The sequence below is a fragment of the Oenanthe melanoleuca genome, chromosome 4 (assembly GCF_029582105.1).
Source record: "Oenanthe melanoleuca isolate GR-GAL-2019-014 chromosome 4, OMel1.0, whole genome shotgun sequence".
NCBI lineage: Eukaryota > Metazoa > Chordata > Aves > Passeriformes > Muscicapidae > Oenanthe > Oenanthe melanoleuca.
Window position 1 is genome coordinate 42063872 of NC_079337.1, and position 15880 is coordinate 42079751.

Here is a 15880-nt window from a genome sequence, read left to right on the forward strand (position 1 = left end):
TTTGGAAACAATTCCCTCTTCTTCTTTGTTTCTCAGATCTTTTATCACTGTCTTACAAACATATAAGCCTTTGTTTTTTTCTCAGCCTTTCATTACTCCAGTGGTATAGTCTGACATCAATATCTACACTAAACCAACATTTTGGATTTTATCAAAAAGGGCAAGTTGAACCAAAGCCATGAGAATCAGTAACAATTATTGGAATTATTTCCATATTAAAGTTCAAATAAAAAACTGCAGCTATCAAAGAATTTGCTAAATTTCAGTGAGTCAGTCATAGTAACTGATATTTCTTATGAAAATTAGACCCAAACTCTGGATTATTAATCTTTTTCTGACAGTTTCATTCTGAACAATGTACTACTGCAATCGTCTTTAATTTACCATGTAAATAATGAAAACATATATGATAAGAAATTAATAAAAAGCATATTAGTAAGGAAAATCTGCATACCAGAGCTGCCATGGCCCAGCCAGTTTTGTTATAGATGAACTCTAGGTTATTTCTTCGCAGATATAACAAGCCACCAACAAGAGATACCAGGAGAGCCAGTGCAATTGTACCAGAATAGTTAGGAGGCCTGAACACTCTAATCTGGAAGGAAAAATGCAAACACAGATTGTAATAAATGCTTACATTTACATCTTCCATGTAAACATAATGGAGCACCCGAAATCTGGTTTTGCAGTCAGCAAGACTAGTGTCTAAATATACTTTAATAAGAAAAAATAGTACTTTCTTTAATTAGCACATACTATGAAAAAATTAATGTTTAATTTTGGACTGTGCAACTCTGAAACATTATTTGACAGATTTGCAGGTTGTGTCTGAACTAAAAGCTGCTACCTTTGAGTCTAAGTGTTTTGTATACAGTTTTGTAAAGCACATTTTATTTCTTAACAACTAATTATTACTGCTTGTTTTTATCCAGAATTAGACTACATAAAATTTATAAAGCAAAAATGGAATATAACCTGCAGACTGCAGAAGTTCTCACAAGTACCAAAAATGTTATTTTTTTAATGTGTTGTAGAACCCTCACTTGACAAAGAGAATTAAGGAAAGATGGAATTTATCATCAACCTGTCTCAAACCACAGGGATACATTTGCCTTCAACTTTTAAAATTGCTGAAAGACTTACATGAACATCTGTTCTGTCAGCTATCCATTTAGCTAGCTGTTCAGCTGCAAATCCGATTCGCTGCAGGTCAAACGTGTCAGCTCTCTTGGGTTTGCCCTTCGGAGGAAAATGCATGAAAGTCGGAGCAGAGTTCATATTCAGCTGCAAAACCAGGAAAAACAGCAGGAAAAAAATTACTAACTCTATCCTCAAAATGTAACACCACAATATCCTCAATAACACAAATCTAATTAGCATTAAAATATCACTTGCCTCAATAGATTATATTTTTTGAAACATCCTCATATACAGTCCTCCAAGAGTGCTCAGAATATTTCTTCTAGTAGATTCTCCAGGATGTTTAATTATTTAGACTGTTTCTCCCACAAGTTTTTCTATATAAGAATATCTTATGCTTTAAAGTTCTCATACACTGTAAGACCTTCCCTGTAATTGGTAAAACAGAGACTCTGCACACAACCAATCTATTAAAATATATTAAATTATAATTCTAAAGGGAGGAAAGTAGCTTGACAGTGTTTGGCTACAAGAGCCTAACCACTAGAGACCAGGTTTTTTTGAATCCAAAAAGGACTGGATAATTAGCTTAAACTATGCAACTTGCCCTAGAAATTACTGTTAATTCATGTTTTTATGCCATTTGAACTATTCACAGTATATTAAAAAATCCTCAGAAGTGCTAAACAAATAGATCTACATATATATTTTCTACCTGAAATTTTGACTTCAGCTTTGCAAGGTGGTGTAGGAAAATGTAATTTCGCTCTAGGAAATTCCTCTGTATTCAGGCCACCTCCAAAATCATGCAATAAAGCACTTGAAAAAATGAAAATTAACATGAACAAAATCAGGGGTAATACTTAAAGGTGATGCAATATGGAGCTCTTTAAATAAATAAAGAAGTAAGCATGTTTAATTCCTGAAAAATGAATTTCACACCACATTAGCAAAAAATTTTTATTGAATCAAGTATAAAACTGGATTTATCAATAGAAATTACCAACTATTAAATTATTTTCTATCTAAGCAAAAAAATAGCCCTCTTCTTTACTGAAATTATTTGGAAATAAAAAAATATTCCAAGATAGGCTGAGACACACATTGTGAAATAGTTAAATGAAATATTTTATAAGATACATAATAATTCAGAGTTTGGAGGCAGCTGATCTGGTACTGCTTTAGCACTTCTCTATAAACATGGCAAAAACTGTCAAAATAAAAATCACATTACTTTTGGGAGGATTTGCTATGGCATCAGTATTACATGACTTACATGAAACTTTTGAAAGCAAATATTTTAAAAAGACATAATAATCTTTTCCTCTGAACATTTTAAGTCACACACTTCACCATAAGGTATCTAAAATATACAGATAACTTCAAAGTTTTTCACTTCTCCTAATCTGCATTTTTAGCCACAATCAAGGGATAAATATCAAAGATAAGCATGTCAGTATTTAGTATTCATTTTCAAAAGGATGCCTTTTTCCTTGACTTCTCAATTTCAGAGCAGACCTTAAACTATTCTCCTACTTTGACTCTTCATAGCCAACAAATAAAATGTAAAACAATCACTTCTCTTTTCCCTGAAGCTCTTTCAGACTAAATATTACTGAAGCTGAAGAGTATTTTATTACATAAAAGCAATTAAAAGACTCTTTTACTAAAGAACTCCTTTTTTCTCTAAAGAGAAAAATAAAAGAAATCTTTAAATGAAAATGTTACTTACAATGTGTTTAATTCTAAAAAATGGCCGAAACAATTGCTTAGAAAAAAAGTTGCAAATACATATATAAATAAATATATATATGTATGTATAGTGCAATCTATAAACAAAGATTATAAACTACACTTGGAAAATACTAAAAGTGGTTATTACTGATGTCACAAAAAATGCTGGTTTTTTAACCTGAAGGAAATTGTATACAAAACAGGGGTACACACCTACATATAGAAAAAAATTTATCTTGTATTACATGACAAATTGACATGTAGTTCTAAAGATCAACAATGCTTTACAGTATTCAACATTTACCTGCTGAAAAACATCTGCCCCTTCATCATAATCCACTATTGTGAAAAACAGTTTGTTGGAAAAAGCAGATGAATAGCGCCATGAATTAGCCAGCACTTGATATTCCTCATTAGCTTGCCTGTTAAGGAAAAGAAACAAATGTATATCCATATGCCATTCACTTGCAAAAAAAATCCTATAATCAGCTGCAATGGTTAGATGAATTACATTTGCAGTATCATTCTCAACATCCATATAACCAATTAAAAAAGTTTCAGCTCATTATGCAAGTTTTTGCTTCAAACTTGTCATTTCCAAAATTAGAAATGTTTTAAGTTAAACTATACAAGAGAAATCTCAAGATGATATTAAGAAAAAGAGATGTGTCCCATATTTAAAAGTCTCAGTAAACAGGACTGGTCTGAGTGGCAAATATCAAATAAATCTGCTAACAGATCCACGCAAGGAGATGCTTATGTGGCCCTTGAGTGTGCTATCAGGATATACTTGCTAGAAACAGCTATGCATAAGGAATTCTGAAACTAGGGGACAAATAACACACAACTGTGAAAGTAGTGTGTTCCTAAAATAGCAGAGCCATAGGAGAGCCAAAGAAACTGCTAAGCACTGGGGAAATGATCCTAACTGAATAAAAAGTAGGCTTGTAAGCAGTATAATAAACTCCCAATTATTTCTCTAAAAGTTGTTTTAAATGTGGTAATTTTGTACAACATATAATCTTTTCTACCAGCACTTGAAGGTGCTTTGCTACTAAATATCCTCCTAAATAAAATAACAAACACAAACAAAAAGCAATCCACCACCAGACCAAAAAACCCAAACAGAACACAAACCACAACAAACAACTTTGCCCTTACTTCACTAAAACAAAGTAAAAGACAAAGGGAATTCCAGGAGAATAATATTAGCAGAGACATCCTCTAAACAGAGTGCCATAAAACCATAGGTTATTCCACAGGAAAAATATATACCAAGAAAAATTCAGGGGAAAAAAAAAATAAGGAATGCTTGCAGTACTTTCTGTTACTGTTTAATCACATCAACTGCAGAGTCCAAACCAGGATTTTACCACTTGACAACTCATCTTTGCATATGGTAAGATACAGAAGTAGTATAAATAAATGTGTTCTGCTGCTTTTTTCAAAACAGTGTTTCTAGAAAAACAGTTCAATGTTTTTCATGGTGCAGAACTATTTAAAAGTTGTAAATGCAAAAATCTGCTGCAAGAGAAACTCTGCACTGAACATATTTAAGAGAGAACAAAGAAGGGGAAGAGCATTACAAGATCACAGATATCATGAGACCTTCCCCATTTCTCCATAACTGAGACCAATCTTAGACATGAAATATATTACACATAAACTTCAGCACAGTTGTGGAGTATTAAGTAAAATGAAAAAAAAAAATCTTAAAATACTAAGAGTTAAAATGAAAACTGATGATCTCTGACTCCCAAAAAGAATTAAATAACATGAAGCACAAATAAAACTCAACTTTCACCCTTACTACCTGACTTGGCAAAATTTGCTACTTAACACTCTACTCAATGGGCAGTTTGCAATTAAAAAAAGAAAAGAAGCAATTGGGACATTAGATTGGTTACTTCTAGAAACAGATATCATCACTAAGCAGACCAGCATATTCATTGTTATCCTGAAGAGGGCAGTCAGACAACATCAAAGGAATACTGTGAAATCTTAAGCAATATCCATAGTGCACTGTTCTGTTAAACCTGCTATATTTAAGCTGAACCATTTTTATTTTAAGAACAAGATGAAAATCAGTTCATATTGATGCCACCATTCTTCTTTATCTACCTTTCACTTGTCATGAAACTATTTCTAGGAAATTCAGAGACTCCACTTATGGCCCCACTATTTGAGAGGACTCTTGTTCCCATTGATCTCCATGTATTTTGCATCTTTAAACTATTTTGAATTAATGGGTAACATTTAAAGTATTATTTTGCAAAAGGCTGCATTTTTTGTAACAGACTCAAAGCACAATTGCATCCTCACTCTGAAAACAGCAAACCATTCTATGATGCATCCTCAAAGCAGCTCTGGAAGGGTGTGGAGAAGAAGGAAACAAGAAGCAGCAGGAATAGTTAAAGAATTACCACACACACAGAACTGAAGATCATCCTACACACCACTATACAATTTCCAATTGATAAATTTCTGATAGAATAACATTAATAACTCTGTAGCACTGGTTCATTCCTTTTCAGACACAATGACAGTAAAAATCATAAGCATTTGACTGAAAAAATTGTCTTCAATTATCAACTTGACAATATCAACTGTCCAGTTTTTATCTACCTATCTCTACCATTAGTTCACACCCATTCTATCAGCTTGTTTCTATGATGTTAATTATACAAAATTACTATAATAGTTATGTGAAAATCTATAGACATAAAAGCAAAGAATTACACTTCTGAACTCAACAGAATATAATGTTAGCACTGCTCATTTGCTTGACAGGATTTTTTTGATAGATGGAGAAGATTTGAATGTTATTGCTGTTACAGTCACCTTTAGAATTTCACCATAATAGCAACACAGGAGCTAGCAACAACAACAGTAATATTGACCAGCTGTCAGAATATAGTGGCCAGATCAAAAGGGAATGCTACTATTAGATTTACTCAGAAAATTCAATATACTGGAAAGTAAGCTGCTAAGCAAATGCTCTACAGAAATTCTTCCATTATGCAAGAGGTGCTCATGAAATATTAAAATTAAAACTTTTATTTAAAAAGATTAATTATGTGTGTGTCTATAGCAGTTAATCAGATTTGTATAACTTGGGCTATATTTAATGGGATTAATTTTATTCTATTGGTCTGACATTATAGTAATCAAAACACAAACTATTAGGAAAAGAACAAAAGAGCATGGAATTATTTGAGAAAGAAAGGAGTAAAGAATTATTTTCTGGCACACTATGCACAATGCTTTAAAATGTACTGCTGTCACAGAATGTACTACCAGGTTACTTATATATTTTATACACCTGTTTAAAGTAAACTGAGATCAGTGCTGCAATTTACTTCCAATACAACTTTTGGCTTTTATTTGGAATGGTGTTCCCCAAAACTAAAGGAACAAGGGGCTAAATGCATATTTTGACATCTTCTCAGAGTCAAGAAGACAATAAATTCAGAAAGCTTGTTTGATTTTGTTTAGGATGAGTCATAATGTATTGATGAAAAGCACTGAAAAATCTACAAATGTGTCCAGAAATTCACTGAATTCAACAGAGAGTATAAACACTCATTGAAAACCATACAGGTTAAGCAACCTAGGTATCTATAAAAGGGAGAGCAAGCTAAAATCCATGCTATTCTATTTACAGCATCCCATGAAATTTTCAATATTCTGTAGATGCAAAGAAGCTATGAGGTCCTCTTTTGTAGAGGTTGCAAAGTAAAAGAATAAAAAACTGTGATCTCAGGAAGAATAAGGAGTCCCTTAGGATCCAAGTATAAAATTACTGCCTTTTAAAGCAGGACTCATCAATGCTTCTATCAAGGTCCTGAAGTGCACAGGAAAAGCAATTGCAGAACTTTCAACAGCTCCTTCCAAATTTCCTGTTCCTTCTTTAACAAAAGTTCAAATGGTAATTCCCTCTCACTACAAGTCAACAATTTTCTCACTATCTGCTCTTTACCAGCCAGCAAAAAACTGAAAGACATTGGATCCTGTTTCTTCTTTCTGACGATGGTCCTTGACTGTCACAATTCTTTTTGCTGTTGACCTATTCTTGCATCAGCTACTTGAAAACATCTCTCTTCTGAGACTTTTTTTTTTTGGAGGGAAACAAAATTCCTCTTTTTTCAGAATTTACAAACCTCTTCTTGGAGGTCTCATTGATTGGGTAGATATTAATAAAAGTATTTGAAATCTCTTCTTACGTATTTTGCCATTTACTTCTACGCATAGAGTCAACAGAAGTCACATTCACAGCCCTTTAAAAAACAACATACTACAACATTAAGCTGAAAACTTAAAAATACACAAACTGAATGTTGTATTATAAATTACCATAAAGATAATCCTGCAAGGAAGAATAGCTTCAAAAAGAGTTTACATTGAGCTCATTCTGAAGCATGCTTTCTGCAGTAACTACAAGTTTGTTCCGAAAGATGTTATTAATAATTTCTAACAGAGTTCAGTCTTGTCACTCAAATTAAACCAAAGCAGTCTTTAAAAGACATGTGCCATGCCTAAAAAATGAACCCATCTCCCTGATGTCTTACATATAATTTTTTCTATATATCTTACATATACATTTATACACATACACGTATTTATACACATACTTCAGCTTATCAGTGTTTGTTTCAGTATAACAAAACTTATGACACTTTTAAAAATGCAATAGTCTCATCAACACAGGGTTGATGAAAATTACAGGCTACTCAAACTCCTCTCCATTACCAGCCACTTCTCTTTTCTTCATAAATCCTCTTGCTTGTTTCAAGTAGCTGTAAATTCACAGAGAGACATATATGTCTAATTTACATGTTTTAACCATTATCTTATAACAAACTAGTGGCACAGGTCAAAATATAGAGCCTACCCACTAAAACTCAGCATCTTTAGTCTCTGAAAGTACTCTCATCTTTTCAAGGAACACTAAGAAAAAAATCAACACAAAATATGCATCTTTTGATGAGTTTCAGCTGTTGGGGAAATCCTCAAGTGACCAGTCTCATTCCTCTAACCCAGATATCCTTTTCTAGATGAAAATATCCCAGGAATGAATTTGAAAAACGAACCAGACAAAAAATGTGAACATGTATTCAAAGCAGAGATGGTTGCTTCTCCCAGTCAGATGAGAGAAGCAGAGCTTAGAAAGCAAACTAAAAGACTTCATATAATGTGTTTATGGACTGGTCAGATGGTACAGCAGCAAACAAAAAAGGAGGAGTTAATCACAACAACGGAACATGCAGAGGAGCAGTTAGCACCAGCAGGATTGAGCTAAAGCCCTTTTGCAGCTGAAAATCAAAACATTAATAATCAAGTGAGGCAGGGGGGGTCACTGAATTCTGGCTGGTAAAAAGGTGCTGATCACTGTAGAAAAATGTAGTGATAATAAAATGAGGGAACAAATTGTGAGATGCAAGAAGATGAAAGGCACAGAAGCTGACAGCAAATTTTCACCCAAAAATGCATTCAAGTTAGTTCAGTAGCTACCATTTGCCTGTATGCAATACAAAGTACAGGCTGAGGAACAGTCCCCTGATCTCTGTAATGGTATTCCCATTGGAGTTACCGTGGTTTTTTCTCCTTTTTACATACCTTAGTTATTTTTTTCAGTGGTGTGATTGATATTGGTTACAGAGATAAACTACCTAGCTGAGTGAGGACAGGGAAAAAGGAAGCTAGTCTTACATCCCAAGGAGTCACTATTTAGAGTGAGATTATTTCTGACTGCTCATTCAAACCGATTCATCATCACAGCGCATCAAAGAGCCTTTTTGTATCTGCTTCCAATGTGCTGCTGAAGAATATATAAACCAGGAACAGCAGTAACATGTAAATCAATTAAAACTAACTAAGTTTAATTTCCTGGAACTAGAACAGTTTAATCAAACAGATTTCTAAACATGCATTGAAAAAACACCATCCTAAGCCATTAGAAACACATTCCATGCCCATTCAAGACCACGTTGAATATCTAATCAGTTATTCTTACTTAATTTCCCAACACCAGCTATGTCATATTGTACTTAAATAACTGGGACAACAGGAAAACCAACATTTATGCTACCACTAATATAGTTGTGAAGGCATCAGATGGCTTTCAAAACTCTTTTAGATCAGAAAATTGGAACTTGTTTGTCCACAAAGCTAGATGAAAGAGCTCCAAATTCTGCTTTTGAATAAAGACAAAATTTCTTTGGAAAAAATCTAGAAGCATGACTAGAGGCTTTACTAATATCTATACACAGCTGCTGTTTTTCAGAAGCCTTCATGTGTTAGGACTAGATTGATTCAGACAGGATTGAGTGAAAGGCTATTTTTACATACAAAACCTTTAAATATCTAGAGTCCCAAGGACTTCTTTGTATGTGGCATTTTAACACTAAGTTGATAAGAAATGCATACACTTGCACAAATCGTGATTTGTGTGACTGATGTTGTAACATAAATTGTCTGAGACAAATTTGGTCAGCTTTCCACATATATGACAGAAAGATAAAATACAGAAGTGTAAAATCTAGACACCAAAAGGAAAAGACGAGTTTTTTTTTAATAGTCTTGTTGTGCATAAACCAACCACACTCCATTTTTAAGGAGGGAAAAAAGGTCTCATTCTTGTGACAAAGTTAATCAAAAATTTCAGATTTCAGACTAGATGATTTTTCATATTTGAAATATGACATTAATTTTTTAATGCAATTATTCCAAAAATATTTTGACAAGTAACAGTAAACTTAAATCTTGGACAAGAGCATCTTCACAGAACATTACAGATTAAGTTAAAAAAATCTGTTTTTCCTTTAGGCAAAGCAGCTAGTGAATAGCTAACAATCAAGTAATGCATGCATTTCAGTTCTATATATCCTCTCAGCACTCCTGTCCATTAATTAGCCATTGATTTGAAAATGTCGATTTTCCTGAAAATGGTTTTATGTGCAGTATGATCAACCTCACTAAATTCCTTTTATTTCACATGAACAAGTGGATTGCAACTTCACATTTATTTAAACAAACCCAGCTGAAAATAGTATACTGATTTTTTCTTCATTTTATGCCTGAAGATTTTCAGTTGTTTCTGTACAAGATATCTAGTCTGATCTTTCCTAAGATGAAGTTTACAAGCTCCTTTTCAGTACAGTAAACAGTATACAGTTGCAAGCAAAATTAACTTCCTTAATAACAGCAATATTTATTTTGTTTAACTTGCCCCACAAAAGACCTGTACATATAACAGGGGAAGAATTTGCCACGGCCATTTTAATGATAAATACCACAAGCCTTATAAAGCTGAACTTAGTGCATCTCCTGTAGCTTTACCCACTCAGTAAATAAGGAATGATATAAAACAATATAGTAAACTTTCATCTCCTGTATCATCTCCTGAAGCTGAACTCTGGCAACATAAAGAAGAAACAACAGCAAAGAAAGCGCTGAACTTAAAATTAATTTCACTTAAGAATGTGGGAGAACTTCTGTACCTAATTCTTCAGCTTCATAGTTCATACATGGAGGGTGAAGTGCTAAGACAATTTATATACTCTCCCTCAAAACTGATCTACTGACTTCAATGACAGAAAATTAATATATAAAAAAAAAATCCTAATAAAAACCTTATACAATTGCAGATACCCAAATTAAAGTTTTAGTTGTAAATGTCACATTCCACCACATTAGAAATCTAACATGCTGCTACATTTACCAATTTCATAAATAGTTTAAATACACGTATTTTAAAACAAGAAATTGTATTACCTCCTATACAGCCTATGTTTTTCATAGTTCTACAAAATAATTTTGCTGCCTATTTAAACAGTGTTTAGAGCTCCCTGCTCAATAATCCCATTTATTGCTAAACACAGTAATTTCTAATGCAGATTTTGGCTGAAGGAGGTTTTATTAGCACAGTTTCTGATTTAGTGAGGTAATTAAGTGCATGACTACCTTTCAGTGCCTTGGCCCTACTTCCCTATCATTACTCATTTTTGGATTAACTTATTGCACTAGGAACTTGTAGAGAGAGATCCTGAACTTAGAAGACTACCAGAAGCACTCTAATACATGTTCAGAATGGAGCTACCAGAACACACCAAATTGCTGTGACAGACATTATTCCACAAAACCTATGACCTCATGGAAAAATGTGCTTGCATGTAAGAACTGTTCAAAGATGTGAAATCAGAGGGTAAGTCACATCTGCATGAGCACCTTGGGCATCTCTTAACTGAAGAAATCAGTGAAGTGTCATATTATTAAATGGTAATGAATCACTTTTGTCACAAAATGTCTTTGGAAAGATCATGGTTAACTGATAATAAAATAAAGCTGATATAGAGGAAGTCTTCCTCAGTTGTGTACATTTTATTCAAATGTAATTTAACAAAACAAAACCTGGAAGAATTCTAAAATGTAGAATTCTTATAGATTAGATTAATATAGATTAAATGCAGCTGAAAAGATGCTGTAATATGCACACCAGCCTGTTGACTAGTGAGCATCTATCCCATGCAAAGAACAACCCAGTGTATTGCACCTTGATTCCAACATTCACTTGAAAAGTGAGGTAAGGAAGATGAGAAAGGTCACTAAGGTATAAATTACCTGCAAACAGAGCACTGCCTCTGTGGCTGGAGAGCAGTGAACATCACTATCACAGAGTAGTTCCGAGGTGGAGCCTTCACAAATCTTCGGAATTTATCTCCATTCATGCGGATGACCGAACGCCTTGAGCTCCACTCCATCAGCTGTTCCACTTTCTCAGCCAAAAGATTCTATAATTGAGGACAAGCATGAGGAATGTTTAAACTTAAATTTTAAGTGCTTTGTACCTATATTCTGTGTTTGCAACCGCCAAACTCCTCTGGACTCAAGACAGAAGTTATATATAGCTGCACATAGCAGAGTTTAGCTTACAGCATAATTTAGTCTTTCTTTAGACAATGAGATTTTAAGTATTTGAAAGAATAACTCAATGTGGTCTTCAACAGAAAGAATACATAAAATAAAATCAAACAGGTTGCTACCAAAGGCAAAGGAATCGAGTAAGAATCACTGCCTAAATACAAGTTACCAGTACAGCAATCATTTATTCCATTTAAAAAACTGAAGTTTTAGAAAATGCAGCCTTATATTGTACTTATTCTATTTAGTAAAACATCACAGTAGGGTATTTTCAGTCACTTGAGTATAAAGATGAAAGAAAAATATCTACAGAAAAACATCTACAGAAAGAAAATAATCTACAGAAAGAAACAGTTACTATATTTAGAATATCTTACAAATGTATCCTACTGAATTTAAATCCATGCAAGTTTCATATTTTGCTACAGACAGGACTGCACTGTCATATGAACTCATCTAGGTACATTCCATTATGAGACCAAAGTTTCAAGCTGATCTCAAGACTAAGAAGCTCAAAATATTTTGATTGAACTACCATTGTATAAGAAAAATCTGCTTATGTATTGTCTTTTGCTTGAAAGCATTCCATCACATGAATGATTTAAAACCAAGCTATGAGACATACTAAAAGACAGCCCTCTTTATCTAAATACTCCTATGAAAACCTATTTAGGGTTCGTTTCTTATCAAGTAAGCCTGATTCCACACATGCTCAGCAGAAAGTGTTTAGTTTCCCAAGTTACCTAGGTTCAGCAAGGTTGTACTGACCATGTGGATTGCTGCATACAGCTTATCAGGATTAATGTATCTATCTTGGTTTAAGTCTTCAGCTCCCTGCTCACTGGCCCTATGGAAGCTGCCTATATCAAATAAAAACTGAAAAAAGAGTGGACAAAACTGGAATATTACAACTCAGAAGCTGAGCATTGAGGAAGACACACCAAACAAAAGGAAACTAACTTCAGAAAACTTGAATATGTGAAACCTCTGTTAAAATACACATAAATTAGTGAAAGGGTTTACAAATTGGTCAGGCTCCACTGTGGAAGGGTAGAACAAACTGGCTTAAAAAACATATTGAAATAGGGACACACTCAGAAAAGAGAGCATGATGACAAGTGAAGCAAGGATAAAAAACCAAACACTGTGCAACAACAACTGAGCAAGGAGGCAAGGTAGCTTTTCTGAGAGTTTTTTATAAAACTGAATGAAGTAGAAAAATTAGGTCATCTAGTTACATTCTGAAAAATCAGTAAAACTATGAATGAGAGTAGAGAGAGAGATATGAGGGGAAGGAAGGAATGAACTGCAAAGTTAAATAAAAATTTTATTTTGCCTGTCAGAACTTCCACCTTCAAAATTATCAGAGCCCCTTTCAGCACAGGTCATCAGAAGGCTTGAGTCCAAAAGAAACTTTGATGAATATGGATCATGAACAGTTCTGAAATACTCGCATTTACTTGACCCTATTAAAAAAAATCCTTTAGGTTTTTGTTCCTGTTCTCAGAGTTTAGCTGGTATTTGTAATCATAAATGAGAAAGAGAAATTACAACTCTGTTTTTCATGGGAATATCAATGATTTGATTAAAACTATAATTTTTCTTCTTCTGAAAGATGTATGTTTCTGGTGGTTTTGCTTCAAGAAGGTTTTATGTAAGTTCTTTTCTTTAAAAGGAATCACAAAGCAGATTACATAAAAACAAAGCCTACACATTGTAAGATTTCCTTCAATTAGCAGTGCCAAGATTAAATCTTTGTTCATTTCAAAGGATTCACTTGTTTTACATCAGGCACTCTAGCTCATAATGCAGAATAAAATACAAGGAGCTAAACAGGATGATAACTAGTAATCCAAAAGCTTTAATTATTCAAGCAAAAAGATAAACCAAAGAGAACTAATAAAAAGACGTAACTTATATTAGCACAGGAATGATGCATAATATCCTACTTGGTACAGAAAAACAAATACCTTTTAGATTAGACCTTATTCTAAGAAAAGAAACCCATGAAATAGCATTAAGGGCATGAAAGCAAAAGCATGATCTTGACAGAAAGAAGAAAAAAAGGAGAGGGAAAAAATCCAGCTCTATTAGTGCTACATAATTTGCTTCTATAAAATACAGTTATATGGAAGAATCTTACTTAGAGAAGTCGCAATTCTAGTTTTACTTGGAAGCTAGTTGCCAATAAAAAATAGTCTTGATTCCTTTTGATCCAGCCATGAGTAACACCACCTTTATATGGCTCTTCTGCAATATTCACTATAATGTTCTCAACCAATTTTATCACTTGTTGCTGGTTGGTTTTTCCTATATGCACAAGTGAACTAACTTTGTGTATGTACTATACTAGGTAAAACCAAGCTAATATTTCAGGAGTGCAGTCATTAGGTACAATGTACGTATTTGTTTCACTGCATTGAAGAAATCTTTTCAAATAGAAAGTTATTAAATAGACTGCAGATAGTGGCTTGCATCATAAAACATTCTACTATAGGCTATACTTAGGTAACTGACTGCACTTCAATATTCTACCAAATTTTTTTGTACATTTTATTTCAGAAGACTTCTTTTGCAGAGTAATTGATAGAAGAGACCTAGGGACTGACATCTCTAGAATTCACAGTGCAGTCTTTCTGACTTGTAAGTCTTTAGAAAAAGAAAAAGGTATGATATTGGTTTTGTCATTTAGAAAATATTTTCACAATATATGCTCCTAAGTATGTTAGCAATCTTCTCCTCATTTCATTTAATAATAAATTAAATTTAAGAAATAAATCTGAGAAATAAAAGTTTCCATTTTAGCCATTCATTTGACTTTAAAGCTGAGTCTTAAGGAAATATGGCACATTTCAAAATTACAACTGTCTAATCAGCTTTGAATCAAAAAGGCACCCATTTAACAGATACTACACTCAGAAAACTGGTTTGTGTGCTAATAAGCAGGGGGAAGGGGAAAATGTGTTTTAAGTATACTGAAGCCAGCAGACCAGTCTTAAGGATTTCATAATTCAGAATCTAATTTGGATACTTTTGTAAGAATTTTTTTTTAAAATAGAAGGGTAGAAAACAGAAAAACATACTGTTGAATAAAAGCATGAGCTCTACCTCAAAAAAAAATTTCCTGTGCAAAAGGAGAGTGTTAAAAAGTGAAGAAAAATTAACAGAAAAACATGTAGAAGCAAAAGGCAAAATTTTTCATATTACCCTAATAAAACTAATATCCTAGAAAACACTGTTAGAAAAAAAAAAAAAAGTGAATTCCCATTAGGATTCTAGACACTTACACAAATTTTATTAACTTGTCTCTTTCCACCCCCTGGGAAAAGTCTTCTGACAGAGAAAATATGGAAGTAGGAGAGAATGACTAAATCTAACTAAACACATCTTGTGACGACAGAGTCAACAACTGTTACTCAAATCCAGAAAACAAGAGACACCATTTCATTTTCCAGATTTCTTATAGGTTTAAACCTGTTCATTTACAGAATTCCTCTGAGAGCTTACCAGACTTATGCTGATACCTGAAAGAGTTTTAATAGAAACACCAGGGGGGAAAAACCTCCAAAAACTAACAAACAAAAAAACCACCCCCAACCAAACCCTAAGTATGAGAAAGGAAATTCTTCCTGTATACAGAAAACTCCGGGTTTGATGTTGCAAATAACTACAAAAGAATCAACAGAGAACAGTCTGTAAAAGCACTGAGAACATTAAATCAATGGATGAAGAAGTAGACATGTATCATTTACTTATTTTCATTAGCTGATGCCCCAAGCAGAATATAAGAACATATATGATCTATGTGTGGGAACCAAATGAATGCTAATTTCTGTAAGGAAACAGAACTATAACATTACTTGCTGCTCCTACACTATTTTGCAACAAGTGAAAATATATGGCACATCAACATTTTTATAAAACTAAACAATCCTTACAAATCTGAGAATCCAAAATCCAGGAATTTTCTTACACAACAAGTAAAGCTGCTCATTTTTTGAAAATGGGATTACTTCAGAAGTGACCACCTGCTAGAGAAAACAATTCTAAAAAATATTTCTTTTAACCCTAAGGCTAATAAAATATT

General features: G+C 33.3%; 1 protein-coding gene across 2 annotated transcripts in view; it reads right to left on the reverse strand.

The window, feature by feature from the left end:
* The window catches only part of TUSC3 (tumor suppressor candidate 3), a 104718-nt gene that overhangs the window by 58433 nt on the left and 30405 nt on the right, over positions 1-15880 (reverse strand). The window contains exons 2-5 of one of the 2 annotated variants that reach the window (XM_056490127.1): positions 11494-11663; positions 3179-3296; positions 1144-1284; positions 455-595 (exon numbers count right to left, since the gene is read on the reverse strand). In XM_056490127.1, the coding sequence (XP_056346102.1) occupies positions 455-595; positions 1144-1284; positions 3179-3296; positions 11494-11663 (570 nt within the window). The remainder of the gene's footprint in view (positions 1-454; positions 596-1143; positions 1285-3178; positions 3297-11493; positions 11664-15880) is intronic. The other variant, XM_056490128.1, reaches the window with a different exon arrangement.